At 36.7% G+C, this 15,355-nt stretch overlaps 1 protein-coding gene across 12 annotated transcripts in view; it reads left to right on the forward strand.

The window, feature by feature from the left end:
* BEND5 (BEN domain containing 5) overlaps nucleotides 1–15,355 on the forward strand; it is an 879,444-nt gene that overhangs the window by 40,406 nt on the left and 823,683 nt on the right. For 8 of the 12 annotated variants that reach the window (XR_014956859.1, XM_085585667.1, XM_085585666.1 and 5 more), the window contains exons 3-4: nucleotides 6,256–6,380; nucleotides 6,533–6,586. Coding sequence is in view for 11 of the 12 variants with exons in the window: in XM_085585667.1 (XP_085441793.1) it covers nucleotides 6,256–6,380; nucleotides 6,533–6,586 (179 nt within the window). In the remaining variant the exon portion in view is untranslated. The remainder of the gene's footprint in view (nucleotides 1–6,255; nucleotides 6,381–6,532; nucleotides 6,587–15,355) is intronic. The other 4 variants (XM_021529103.4, XM_085585665.1, XM_085585670.1 and 1 more) reach the window with 2 other exon arrangements.

Raw genomic sequence — 15,355 nt, forward strand, 5'->3', positions numbered from 1 at the left:
TCATATGTATCTTGATCAATAGATTTATTGATAGCTTTTAGCCAAGATTTAATTCTTTTTTTCTCCTCAGTTCACCATGGTGCTCACTCTTCTGAATTAAGAAACTAGAATTAGGCTCCTATAAGCAAGACATACAATATGCAAGTGCTCTAGGTGTAAAAGGAGGCATTTGACCTTTTGTTGCTAATCTGTGACAGGTGCAGGCTATTTTCTTCCAAATGGTGTTAATTTTCATGTGCAAATCCACCCCCTGAAACCTGCATTCTATATATCCACCACAGGGGAATTGGTGGTCATCATGAGTACTGTAATGGACAGCTGAGAGGGATAATCACTGATATTTCAGCACATTTATGCTCGCGACTCGGTCGGGTTTAGTGCACTTCTGTTTTCACTGCTTATTAGGGAGGCTGAAGTTAGTTATTCATGGCCGGACAAAAAAAAAAAAAAAAAAAAAAGTGTCTGAGAAAGTTCATGTGCCGGGAACAGCACATTGTTACAAATTAGTTTCCTTTACCATTTCTGGCAAACTCATTACAAAGTAATCGCGCCCCGCGCTGAAGTGCACTTCCTCTGGGACCAATAACTGTAAATAAGCAGGGCTGCAAGCTGGCTGATAAGTTGTTGTTCTGAAGATAACGGTCCTTTTTAGCAGAGTGTTTGACCTTTTTCTTTATATTGCCTCAGGCTTGTCTAAGACCCTCAAGGTCTATTTTTCATCTTAAAAATTCTCTGTAGGCAAGCACAATGTGCGGTTTAAGGAGATTTTAGGATTGCTTAACATATCTATATTTTCTTTTCTAGCATTTTTATGATAATTGTTAGAATGTTTAGTAACTTTAGCTAGCATTTTCTTCAGCAGGTTTTCTTTCTTTGTGTAAAGTACACTTTTTATTGATGTAGGAAGCAATAACATTAATATTTTATGAGGACTAAGTGTGTGTTGCATGATTAATAAAATAGCATCATTCGGCTTTTTTCTGACTTTTAAAGAAACTTGAAACATGCTATTGACCCCTTTCACTATTCACATTTTAAGACTACTGCACTAAACATTACTCTATGAAGTAATTTAAGTAAATTTAAGTAAATATAATTAAGAATTTCAGCTTGAATGATTAAAGGAAAGTATGTCTCCTCTTTTCTCATTATGCTAAGAGTATTGAACAGAACTGTGACTGAAAATTGAGCGTGTCCTAAAGACAAACCCCAAGGCTAAGTGAAAGTCAGTTTATAGACACTTGGGAATTTGATTTGTTCACATCTTCCCATCAGTTTAAAAAGATCTATGCTAATATTTCTGTAAAGTAAAATAATAATAGAAAAAAATCCCCACAACTAATTTCAGAATTCATATGAGAGAAAATTCAAAATGCTTTCCAAAATTCTGGCTACCCTTATAAATTACTTGTTTTTCTTTTAAGATATAGTAAGAAAGTAATTTGACATACAGATGTGCACCCAAATTATTAAAAAAAAGTTAAACAAGAATTGTCTTAGAATGCCAACCAGTTCAGATTTTATTGCTCATAATGTTATTGGGTTTTTTTTCCCCTTTCAGGTCACATTACTCAATCAGTTCATTAATCATACATGTACCTTAAATAGTATTAGTATCTTGTGTTTTATAATGTTGACCCTCAAAAATAGTGGTAATCACAAGATATGGAGTGATGAGGCTTTGGAGAATGCTGTCATACAGTTGTAGCATGACTGAAAACTGTTGGTAGGTACATTACACAAAATTGGTACTATGTGGCTTTATCTTACATTTGTCACAATTTCAGCACAGCAACTGTTGGCTGCAGGTACTGCAAAGTACATTGTATGCATTGTGGAATTACACAGAAATTCCTGGGGCACAGGAGGAACTTGCTGTCTATTCACTTATTAAATTGTTTTCTCTCTTGCTATATATTTAGCGAAAAGGCAAGAAAAAAATTATGGAATTAAAATTTATTTTTAAAAAATCGGTTTAGAGGTGGTTTGCACTTAAGAAAAAAAATTGTTTATTTTCAGTGTTAAAATGGCTTAATGTCTAAATGGAATGCTGTAAACAATGTTTTAATTCCTGTTCCATAGTTTCTAATGCATGCCACTGTGGGACCTGTGGTATTGGAATATAATTCTCATCCATTAGAATAAATGCATTTCCCATGATTACAGCACTCTGAAGGCAGGGCAAAAAGCTGTGCAGTTATTTTATGAGATTAACATTGGGAAGTTTAAATCCTTGCTTGGACACCAAGAAATGTTTTTCAGTGGCATTATCAGTTTTCTACAAAACGTCTCTTAAAGTGAGGAGATGTTTTGTTCCTACAGTTCTTGGCTTCTTTGTACCAAAACTGCTGTCTTGTTTAATGACATTGCTATGTGGGCTGAAATTAGGCTGACAGATTGTGAGCAAAGGCTGTGATATTACAAACAATAGTCTATTGAGCACGAGGAACTTGTTGAATTAGTTACCGGAGGCATTAGTGCTCAGTCCAGCCTCTTTAGCATCTGGAAGACAGAGAAGAAATAGAGGGCTAATGAAATGTCCAAATGACACCAAACTGCAGAGGGCTGCAGGTGACAATGGCAGCTGATGGGTGCCTGGTAAGAGGCAAAAACTAATAATAAACCAATAAACTCACAAAAGGAAAAAATAGTGCATTAGGAGGGAAGGGAGTAGTCAAATCAAGAGAGAAAACCATGTTGGGGTTCCTGAGACTCAAGCACACAGATGATTACCTTTTAAGGGCTCTGCTGGATTTGAGATGGGTTTTCCAGAGCAGACTGGATGGCAGTAGCTTCAGCACACCAGCTCTTCACCATCCATGATTTCCCTGACATCAGTACAATACTCCAGTGCTAGTTTAGGGATCCTGAGCACCCTGTAAAACAGTTCTGAGTGGGTCATCTGTTCCGCATCCAGTTGAGGTTAGCTTGAAGTTGAAAAAGAAACTGAAATGTGCAAAAGGTCAAAATCAAGGTCTCATTTTGCTCTGTTTTAATTATTCACTTAATAATCTTTTAGTTTCTTATGCCTTGCAGTACAAGTTTTTAATGGTGTTTGAGCTTTAAGCATGAATTTAATTGCTTCTGTGTCCTTCTTTGGGAGTAATTCCATCAAAATTTGCACCTCTGCTCTGTGCTGCAGATAACTTAATCCATATCTGGAGTTGCTGGGATTGCTGGGAGGCATGTGTTTTAGTTTATTAGTTGACAAGATGGACCTAGCCCACCATCTGTGTTCATGCAGTCTGCTGCCTTAAACCTAGAGAATCTGCCAGGATCACATGCACAGCTCAGGCTGAAGTGAATTCCCACACCAAACTTTGTACAGAGAGATCTAAATCTGTGACCTGTAATGCAACTGGAATCTAAACTTCTGGGATCAATACCTTGGACTACCTAAATCCTGAAATATCCAAGAACTAATATTATCCCAGCTATGTAATTTATGCATGACATTTAATGAAAAATAAAGCAAAATAAAGTCACTTAATTAAAAATATTACAAGAGAATAGCTTGGCTTTGCCATTCTTATTTACTTTGGATAATAATCTGTAGGAAATGGTAGTTGAGATTTGAGTTCAGTTGTCAATAAGGGATGGGTCTGACCCCTGTGGCAGAATATGCACTTAGATGTGTCAGGGACTTCAGCTGAAGCCAGGAGCTGTGGTGTGTTGGCTTTGCTCACCCAGTGCTCTCTCACCCCCACTCCTCACCAAGACAGAGGTGAAAATGGGGTGAAAAAGCTCCTGGGTGGAGGTGTGGACAGGGAGGGCACTCACCAATGGCCTGCACAGGCAAAACGCTCTGCTCTGGGGAGACTCATTTATTGCCAGTTTAAATAGGTTTTCATAGTTAAAATCAAAGAGAAATTAAACCAGTGCCTTCTCCCTGTTTCCCAGCATCATCTTCCCCACACAAGGAGCTGTGCAAGGGCTGAGGGCTAATCCTTCCTTGTTCCCTGCTTCACCCTGGGCCTTTTCCCTTCCCAGGGCTGCAGTCCTGTCAGGAGCACCTGCTCCAGCCTGGGTAATTTGTGGGTCAGTGCTCCTCCAGGAGACACCAACCTGCTCCAGCCTGGGTCCTTTGTGGCCACTGCTCCTCCAGGAGACACCAACCTGCTCCAGCATGGGTCCCCTGTGGGTCAGTGCTTCTCCAGGGACATCAACCTGCTCCATCCTGGGTCCTTTGTGGCCACTGCTCCTCCAGGAGACACCAACCTGCTCCAGCATGGGTCCCCTGTGGGTCAGTGCTTCTCCAGGGACATCAACCTGCTCCAGCCTGGGTCCCCTGTGGGTCAGTGCTCCTCCAGGAGACACCAGCCTGCTCCAGCCTGGGTCCCCTGTGGGTCAGTGCTTCTCCAGGGACATCAACCTGCTCCAGCCTGGGTCCTTTGTGGCCACTGCTCCTCCAGGAGACACCAGCCTGCTCCAGCCTGGGTCCTTTGTGGCCACTGCTCCTCCAGGAGACACCAGCCTGCTCCAGCCTCTCCCCACAGGACACAGGGCTCTCTGTCCTGGCTTACGGAGCACCCGTGTCCCTGCTCCTCCTCGCTCCCTGGTTCTCCTCAGGCTCCCTGGTCCCTCTGCCTGTGCAGGATTTTGCCCATCGCTGGGCACATTTTCACACCTGGGCTGAGGAGCTGGGCTGTGCCATGGTGGGGCCGTTCTGGAGCCACCTGGGAGCGTCAGGAGCAGGCTGGAAGGGGCAGGGGCAGTGCAGCCAGGCCTGCAGCCCCACTGCCAGCACCACCATGACACCCACCATGGCAAGTGACATTATTTGGGTTCGGCAGAGGTATTCTGGCTTTGCAATAGAGCTGTTTTTTCAAATATTTCCAGAGCCGAGTGTCTCCTTGAGGCGGGCCCTCAGGAACAGATTGGGAGTGTGGAGCAGGTCTCTGCAGAGGGAAACAGTGGAGAGAATTTTCTTCTGAAAAGAAGGATGTGGGTAGGAAAGTAGAGGATAACATTAAAAATAGAGAAGATTATACATGTTCCATTAGTAAAGCCAGAAACAATTTAGGATAAGGTAGAAATCCTGGAACTGTATTGATAAACAGAATTAAAAATGTCTTTTTCCTTCTTCTTTTCCAGCCCAGAGCAGCAGATCATCTGAATTTTGCTGCTCATGCTGGTATTGAGCAATGTGTTGCCAGAGAACCGTCCTATTGACTGCAGTGGGACTTGCTGAAGAGGGAATAATTTAGCTCAAATAACCTTATAAATGCACATTAGAACCCAACAGTATATTTCCAACCCAGAAAGATATATCTAACTGCCAAAATGTATTTGAAACCATAAACCTGGGTTTCCAGTGCTACTTTTTAAAAAGGAATATAATTTAGCATGTGAGCTAAAACATGGGCCTGTCTTACAAGATGAGATAGGTTTTGGATTGGATCAGGAAAATGTAAAGTCTTATTTTTGTAGTATATAAATGAAATGGACAGTCTAAACCCTGTCTCTAAAAATCTTGGCACACTTCAAAGGAAAAATGCCATTTTAGCAATTTAAAAGCACTTAGTGGGTTTTTCCAGTGCTGAACTTCATTTCTATCACTGGTTTGGTTGCATGGTGAATAATGCCATAGGGGACAATGTAGCTCTGACTATATTTAAAAATACTATTCCATGAAATTCACTGGGAACAAGCTGAAGCAAAATCTCATTTGTGTCTTTGGAAGGAGGTGATAGTGGCTGTAAATGGTGAAGGAAAAGGATTGAGATTATTTTTGAATCACAGAAGAGATGAAGGCTGGATCATCTGTGGGGATAGAGGGATGCTTAGAGCAACAGCCAGAGGGGCCAGGCAGAAATGTGGGTACTCTTTAATGTCACAGGGACTTGAACATGAGCAACAATTGGAAAGAAAGAAATCCTAACAGGTGGGAACAAAAAAAGATGTGCAGAGACACCATTAGAAAAGTGAAAAAATACAAAAGAAGAAACAATTAAAAGGATGTTAGGACACATAATTGGAATATTCAGATAAGAGGAGACAAAAGGTCAACATGATTGAATAATAAAAATCTCTCTTCTTTTTGGTGTATTCATATGCATGTAGCCCACTGCTGTGTTTTTTTGTTTTATGACCACAATGAAGCCTTTAAAAATAATTCTGAACTGTTGTAAGGCCTATTTTACTTGTCTATTTTAACCAATGGAGGTAGAAGTTTTAAAAACTTTTCTCAGTGTTGCTCCTGGAGAGTTGATCAGGCATTCATTAAAACACATCCTGTTTCACCTGTTCTTGTAGGGAACCTTGGCCGGGTGGACCATGTCACAGAGTTTGAGTATGACCTCTTCATTAGGCCAGACACCTGCAACCCACGCTTCCGAGTCTGGTTCAACTTCACTGTGGAAAACGTGAAGGAATCCCAGGTAAGTGATAATAAATTACATGGTTTGATAGCTTCAAAAATTGCTTACTCCAGTATATGTTTTCTTTAACAAAAAAAGATGACACTCCGGCTTTGCAATTAAAAATTTCTTTAAAATGTCTCTTTGTTCTTTGACTTTTTTATAAACAAAAGCAGGTATCAGCAGGAGAGGGTATGACCATGTCTTTCAGCTATTCAAGACAGGAGGTAATTGCAAAGACAATATAATTTTTGCCAACTAACAGAACTGGTATTAATAGTGGCTGCCATGTATTTGTGCTTTTGCATTCTAACCAAATATGTGTGTTAATATAGGAAAAAGAAGTCCATCATAGCTGTTCAAATATTATCACTTAAGCTTTCATTTAATACCTGTAGAACAATGGGGTAGCTTTGCAAACAGGCATTTCCCTAGTGACTTGTAGCAGAGGAGTTGCTTGCCAACGTGTCCCTTGTGAAAGAGGAGGTTTAAATGTGAAGCAAATTGATAGGCAACTGTTTCACTTACTTTTAAATAATGTTTTTTGCAGTAAAGATGCCCCTTGAGAAAGAAAGTTCCTTGCTATATTTTTTCACTTACTAAAGTTATATACTAATTTTCATATTGAAAAATAATAATAAAAAAATTTCATTTCACTTTTAACATGCACTTTGAATTTTGTTCTGGTGGTCTGACTTAGTTTATAGGAATCAGTCTGTCATTTTTACTTAATGGAAATAAAGACTATTTAGTAAGAGAAAAAAACTGCAGAAACTTGATTGTTGTATTCCTATGAGACTAATATCTTAATATCCAGCACTGTATCATTCCTGTTACAACTGGAAATCATGAAATTGTTTATCTATCGTCCTGGAGCCTGATACTTTATCAGACAGACCCTTTCCCCTGCTGTGCCTTACTCAACTATGATCAAATTATATAGTCATGAGATGAATGGGAATCTGTCTCAAGGAGGCAAAGAGATCGGGTAGAAAGATACAATATATATCTAGTGCTTACAGGATATTTGTTTTCATGGTTGTCTACCTGAAAGAGAATGGTTCCACTATTAAGTTTGACTTGTGAGGTCTGTTTTTATAATGTGTGCTCCTATAATCTTTTTCTCATCTCTCCAATTTCCGTTAAAATGGGACCTGCTTGGACGTAATCTAGTCTGGAACCTTTTTTAGGTCTTTGTACTACAGGCCATGGGCAGCATTAGTCATTGCAGCTCAGCTATATTAAATGAAAGTTAGAAGTTGCTGCATCAAACATACTGTGTAATGTAATTTATTTTCTGCATTTTGATTATTTTATGTTTTACTAAAAAAAAGTAACAAGGAAGCCCAGACTATTCAGAATTGCTTCAAAATGTTGCAGTAATACAGATACAGAGGAACTTTGATCACATTGTGTGTAAAAGTAGATATTTGAATAGCTCTCTATAAATCGTTACCTGGATAATATTGTATTTATTTTTGATATATCATATAAGTAATGCGTGAAGAAGGCACATCTATACATTTATATATATAAGGTCTGGTTTCAGCCTTTTGGATAAAGACTCACAAAGAGTAGCTGCTTTTGTTTTTTATATTACCTATTGGTGCAGTATTTTGTGTTATTAATCTACTGATAAATGAAAAGAAAGACCAATTAGACATTCCAGCTAATCTTACCATCCATTACAGGTTCTTTCCATTCTTCTGGTTTTAATTTTCTTAAGTCATGGAACTTCCATTTCATATGTCTCAAAACTGTTTTATAGACTCTTCTCACTTACAGTGTTGCTTGATTTTTAGCCTAAAGCTTTCCTTTATTTAATCCCACAATTCCCAGTAGCAATTCTGCTTAGTAATAACTCCTCTTGGTACAAATCAATCCTCATCATCCCTGACTAACATTTATATTTCTGTGAATTATAACATTCCTCATCATTTGTGTGTCAACCTAGCTATCATGTTTGGTTCTTTCAGCCCTATATCCAATAGACCACTTTACCTTTTAAGTAATTTTCTGCCTTGTGGCCTTTGGACTTCCATCATAAGTGAATCAGTCCTTTGATAATTAGCCCAGTTTCCCAAGGAAGTAAAGCTTATATGATCACACTGTCTACTTGCTAGCCTAGGTATTTGTATGGCTGCTGATCCCTGTCGTCTCTTTTCTCCTTCAATAGCTTCTTAACTCTTGTCCAGTTTCAGCACCACTGGACAGGAATTCCTGTAAGTTTTGGGAAAACAGGCTGCCAGATGGGCAAGAGACCCATTAGTGTTCCCACTGGCAGACAGGCTATAGTATGAGATCATTTCTTATTAAACATCAGAGAATCCACAGAGGAGATGAATAGGAGAAAGTACTCATTGGAATTTGCATTTTTAAGATACCAGAGAATCCAACCATGAAATCCAAACCCATAGCATTTAGTAATTTTGCTTCTTGCAGATCTTCTTGTTTTTATTATTATTATTCTTCCTCTTCCAGTTCCTTCAGTGTTTTCTTTATAGTGTGGAACTAAAATTTAATGGATAATTCTGAGTATGCTAATCCCAATTTACAGAGAAGGGGCTCGAGTCCCTTTGCTCTGTTACTGCCTCACTGTAGACAGCTGGAAATTGCAGCAGCCTTTTGTTACTGTATCACTATGGAAACTCAGGCCTAATTTGTTTTTCCCTATCATACAGAAGTCTTTTTTAGAGTGATTGCTTCCTTGCTCCTGTTACGTATGTCTGAGGTTACTGTTGTGCTTCGTAGGTAATAGAGCTAAGCTCTGTGCCATTCCTGTGACAGCCCTAATATTTCCAGAATTATTTTTAGAATTTTATTATAAACTTGGTTTATTTGATGTTCACTTCCTGATGTTGAAGTAGAACCAACAGACTTTTTTTTAAATTTGGAAGTTGGTAAATTAATTTCTTCCTCCTTTTGATTTGGACTTCTGCATCAGACATTTTTTTGTTATCAGTTTTATTTATGCTTTTTTTAACAATGAAAAAATATTTTTTAAAAAAAGCTAATGCCTTATATTTATGGGGGGAAATGAGCCATCATGGAAGATATTTGCAAGATGTAAAATTTGGTCTTTTGGTCTCCTTACATGGTTTTTGACTTGAGCTAAGTTGGTCTGAAAATATGTGAGTTATGATTATTTTTTGTTACTTGTTTGGTGAATTCAATTAACACCAATATTGGAAAAGAAAAAAAGAAACTGATATGCTATAGTAAGGATAACACATAGACTTCTATGATTTACACATATCCATGAAAGGGAGAGTGAAGGAAATAGGATTTGCTGTGGAACACATGGTCTCATGGGCAAAGCCTTCAATTTCTCTAATTATATACGTGTCACAGGCTGCTCTCTGTTCCTGATAATGCTCTTTACAGGGCAGGGTTTGCTTCCTATTCACTTCAGCCATGGCCCTTCAAACATCATCTACGATTTTGCTAAATTTCTTCTCTGCGCAGTCGGAAATTGGATGAACAAATTTCATCTCCCAATTGCATTTCAAGTATTTTAAATACACAGTGCTTCAGGTGCAAGATTACCTCTGAGCTAGAATGGCTTTAATGCTATTACTAGCAACAGTGATTCATTTGAGCTTTTTGGGAAAAAAAGAAATGTGTGTACGTGTGATAAATTATAAAAAATATGAGGGTATACTGATATTGGAGGATTTTACAGGTGAAAAGAATGATTATTGTTTTTGAGGGCCATAGCCAGAAATTCTTCTTTAGTGCTTAACACTCACTGTTCCAGATACTGTAACCACACTGGAATAAGATGATCTTTGTCCTAGAAAATTTACTTTTGAGCAATTTGAGAAGAGATAAGAGTTAAATACAAGAAAGGGATGAAAGGATTAAAATTATTTGAGGATTTTTGATTTAACACACAGCAGCCATATTATACCACTGAGTAATGCACATCTAGGCCTCATGACAAATTCTGTGTGTGTGTGTACCCTGAGGAGCTCTGCTGTCTGATGAATCATGTTGAGAAATGGTATTTTCACTGAGATTAAAAAAAGAATTTCCAACAGAAGGGGTTTCCTAATAGTGCCAAATTTTGTTCTGTAAGTGTTGATAAACACATTTGGAGTTCTTTATCAGAAAGGTACTGACAAAATATACTAAGAAGGATAGAGGAGAAGAATGGATATTTGGCAGCTAGGACATGATCATTACTTACAGTTAATAAATCAATCCAGATTGAGGTTAAAATCAAAGAACCAAATGTTATTTACTTCAAAGGCATTTCTTCTGTTACTTCAGTTGCTGTTGGACTGAAACTAGAATTTTGACTCATGAAGTTTTTTTGGGTTTTGTATATGTGAGTATGGACAAGAACAAGGATAGCCTGTTCTTCAGAAATTTAAACCGGATGCCCAGGTAAGACATAGATTATCATAACTGGACATTATTATGAATGCATTGAACTGTCATTGTAGAATTATGTTTTTTTCGTCCTACAGTGTTTTGTAAAATATAAAAGGTTATAAGATCTCTGTTGTCTTTAATTGATTAGATATTCAGGAAATATTTATTATTGACAGTGTATTTTCTAATATGTTCAGGCCTCTTTTTACTGTCCTAAAACAACTCAATGATCCTTAGCAGACAACTGCTTCTTTATGATGTTACAGCTGTGATTGTTTAAAGATATGAGTGATACGTGTATAGGGGGAGATTATGTCTCTCTTTATACCAACTGACACATTTTGGAGAAGCAGGGAGGAAAAGAAGAAAAGCAGGCATAATTTAAGGTACTCAACCTTTTTTCCTGACCTAAGAACTCATTATGTGCAGTTAATTCCTGCAGAAGCTGCATCCAAAGTAAGATGGAGTGAATATGACATCAAAAGCAGGCTAAAGTTGGAAACAGTCTACCTTTTTACTTTCTTCTTCTTAAGCAGACATGCTCTACTGTCATTTGGGGATTTAAGTTACTGGTATCAAGATGCTTTATAACATCTTATATTCTTTCCAGCTTCTCATTTGAGAAGACAGATATTTTCTTTACTGTGCATTAAAGGCTATAATGCATTTACCTAGCTTTGGAAAATGCATATGTAAAAGGACATGTTTTTATGAAAGAGTACAGATCTGAAATTTTGAAGTGAATACATTTGAAGTGAATGAATAAAGCATTTTTTTTGCAACAATTCCTAACCAACCTTAAACGCATAATTTCTTTAGTGTGTTTCATTGCCTATACCTTCTAAATAAATTAGGTACACATCACTCATTTATTAATAATTTACATTAATAATTTAATAATCCTCTTCCAGTCAACTCCTGTAATCTCTCTAAATAGCTGTTTATAATAATTTGCAAGGAGAATCACTAGATTATTTGAATATTTCCTGTTTAGGAAGCCCCTAGCTGTTACCCATCTTTATGTACTCTTATGTGAATTTTTAGCACTGTAGAAAGAGATGTCCAGCTCTTCCTGTAATTTTAGTATTTTAGTCACCATTTACAGGTAGGCAAAACCTGATCTTTTCCACATCCCAGTTTTGTTTTGTCATATGAATTTATTTTGTTTCTTTGGTTCTGATACTTTTCTTGAAAACCATTTATATTTAAGTGGTTAAATGGGTATCAGTAACCCAGCTGACACTACCAGCTCACATTCCCATTTTGACTTCAAGATGTAACTCTGAGTAACTGCTATAACTTTTCATTTCCTGCTTATCGTAGTGTTAGTATTGATTTAGTTAGAGCAGTATCAAATTTTTATTTGTTTCATATGTGAGTGAAGTTTTTCTCTTAGCTATCAAATACTGGATTTCAGTTCTTGTGGCTGAACTTGGTCAAGATTTAAACTTTGACGTGCATCTAAGGCTGCTGGGTTTGTCAGTCATTATCATTCATCATTATCATGTCATATCATATCATGATTTATTTTCCCTTGGAGAAGAGCAAATACTGCATAAAGGTTGAAGTTATAATAATTTTTCTAAGATTAAAAAGGAGGCAAGGATGTCTTCAAACATTTTCATCAGGAAAAATTAAGTAAAAAGATTGATCTGAATTAGAGAATGGTTTCAGTGAAAATTCTTTGGTGTTCACTAGCAAATATGACAACAGGTGAGCAAAATCAGTTATGTGTTTGTATCCTTTGGGATTCCTTTTGGAATTAAGAAGCAGCAAAAGTCTGTATTTTAAATTGGTTTTTGCTTAATCTGGTGGCATCCATGTGTATGACAATGTCGCACTGCATATCCTGCACTAGCCAAGCTCTTTACAGCTATATTTGTGTGCATATGTATATTTTAAATGTAAATATGTCCATAAATCTGTGTATATCTGCCAAGAAAACATGAGAGACTGAGGTGACTGCATTTGGATAATATCCTTTTAGTAACAGCTTTACTACAGGGTAAGCAGGTTATTTCTTTGAGTAGCAAATGCCCTTCAACTTGAAAAAAAAGGGAAAAAAAGATGGAGGCAGAATCATAATGCAAATTTTGTAAGACTTTGTGGTGTGTTAGCACCTGGTAATATGAGTCTGTTACTTTTTGTTAGGAGAGGGCTTGAATTATCTGAAATTTGTATTAAAAATTTAAATGGATTATTTAAAAGGAGCCTTTGTATTTTTAAAAGTACTTTTACTGATCCCTGTGTTAGAAAGTGGTACAATTTTATCATAAGTCAAAAGTGCATGAGGTTAGATGATACCTATAGCAGCTGAGGTAATAATTTACTTACTGAGGAAGCCATATGAAATGATAGTTAAATAAGAAACAAAGTGATGACATTTAAAATAGATTGCATGTGTGTCTCAACATTTAAAAAAATAAAAATCTATTTAACATACTGCAGTTTTGAAGAAAAATAATGTTACCATTTTGGAAACTTGTGCCTATATTGGTCATGTATAAAATTAGATTTATAAATGATGATTCTTCCAAGTTGGAATCCTTTCAAGTACGTATAATTTTATTTTGGATCAATAATTCAGTTGTGCTTGGACTAGATTGAGGGTGCATGTGAAACTTTGGTAAGTGCAATATAGTGTGCATGTCCATGAAATTATCCAAAGCTGTCATGACAGGTATCATTCTTTAAAAGTAATGAATGCAGGTAGGTTGGTAAGCAGGGGAAATAATCAGCATTACCAGAACAACATCTGTCCTGGTGAAATATTCACTCTTGGCAAGGCAGTGTTAAATTCATAAACTTTTTCTGTTCCAGGTGTCTGTAAGAACATTTCAGATTCCAGTGTTCAATAATTATTGCACAGGTACTGTACTCTTCAGATTTAACACTGCATTTTGCCTACAGGAAACTAATGGCCAGGTGTGTTTAATTTCCTATGATTGTGGCATCTGTCACTCAAAATGTCAAAAATACATTATAGATGTCATCAACAAAATCAGCACTGTTGTGATCTTGATGTTAGTGATGTGGCATGATTACTTTTATTCCAATTTAAAACCTGTTTGATTTCTGATTAAATACTCCCTTTTTTAGTTCCAGACTGAATTGTTTTCCATGCAAATTTGGTTTCATTTTCCTTTTATTACTGAAAAGTCTTTATATTAGAATGGAGAAGCATTCATTGAAGATGTGAAGATGAAATGTTTTCAACTTTCGTGCTTTTAGATTTTTTTTATCTCTTAAATTCAGAATAATTTTTAATTTTTTAAAATTCAGAATAATCTATCTCCCATTGACTTCCTAGGGAGCAAAGTTCCTACAATGTTAAATGCTGCAGAAAAATTCCATCCTAATCTCAATTAAATATTTTGTTCCTTTGCTATACTGCATATATATATATATAAGTATATGCTTAGTTTATGAAACTCTGGAGCTATCACACATTAAGATATGCACTTCCAATCTTTTTAGGGAGCAAGTGAAATTAAAATGTCATGAATTGTAGCTATTCTTCTTTTGGTTTGTTTGTTTTTCATGTTAATTGAGACTGGAAAATTGTATAGGTTACCTGAGATATTACATTATATATAGTTAAATTATTATGTTTCTTCTAGCACAATGTATTTCAATTTATCTATTGAAGAAGCTGTAAAAAACTCTGTAAAATGACTGTGCAATTTTTTTTTGCTTTTGAGAAATTAAGGAAAACATTGTATTTTTATAGTGACTCAACATAGAGCTGCTGTATTTTATATAAAGAATGCAGAATAATCAGCTGACTGGTTCTGATGATTGACTACAGTTCCCCCAGTTTAGGATCTGACCTGTACACCCTGGATAGGAACATCTGCTGATAAACCACAGCTCAGGGTGGCTGTGGTAATTTTTGTGTGATTTGAGAAGCTCCATGGAAGCTTCTAATTTTCATAGTAGCACTACCATGATGAACTGTGGCTCATTACTGTAAACTGATGGCAGCTGTTAATGCTATTACAGGCAGAGACTTTTTATTTAAGGGAAACATTAGCCAGTAACTGGTAGGTTTCTGACACAGTATGGCTTCCTGTTAGGAAGGAGAGCAATGAGAAATGGATTTGAACCCATTAGTATCAGAATTACGTGTCAAAAAGCTAGAGCAGAGTTCAATTTATTTCTGCAATAAAGTGTAAGCTAGAGATTGACTTGACAATTATTTTACCTTACATTGCTCTGGTTGTTCTGAGATGCCTATTCCAACATCAAATCATCTTGTTTGGACATCTTTTACAGAATAACATGATAGTCTAAATATGCATTATGTTATGTAGAACTAAGACTCGGCAGGTTTTTTTCAAGTAGAAATGAGTTTTTTATGACTCCTTTTACTAGAGCATGTATATACAGTGGCACACATTCAGCATAGATTTAAAACAACTGCATGTATTTTCTGCTAAATTTCGTGCGTGTTGTTGAATGGCGTTTACATTGTAATAGAAAGGATAATCTTTCTGAAGCTTTTAGTGGCTTGGTATAAGGAATACAAATAATCTGCCCTAAAATATTTTTTTTCTCTAAGCCAGTCACTGAGTAGAGTTGTGGCTCCTGTTTACCAGTCTTTTTTTCCCCTAATAATT

This window comes from Lonchura striata, chromosome 8 (assembly GCF_050655825.1).
Source record: "Lonchura striata isolate lonStrDom1 chromosome 8, ASM5065582v1, whole genome shotgun sequence".
NCBI classification, from domain to species: domain Eukaryota; kingdom Metazoa; phylum Chordata; class Aves; order Passeriformes; family Estrildidae; genus Lonchura; species Lonchura striata.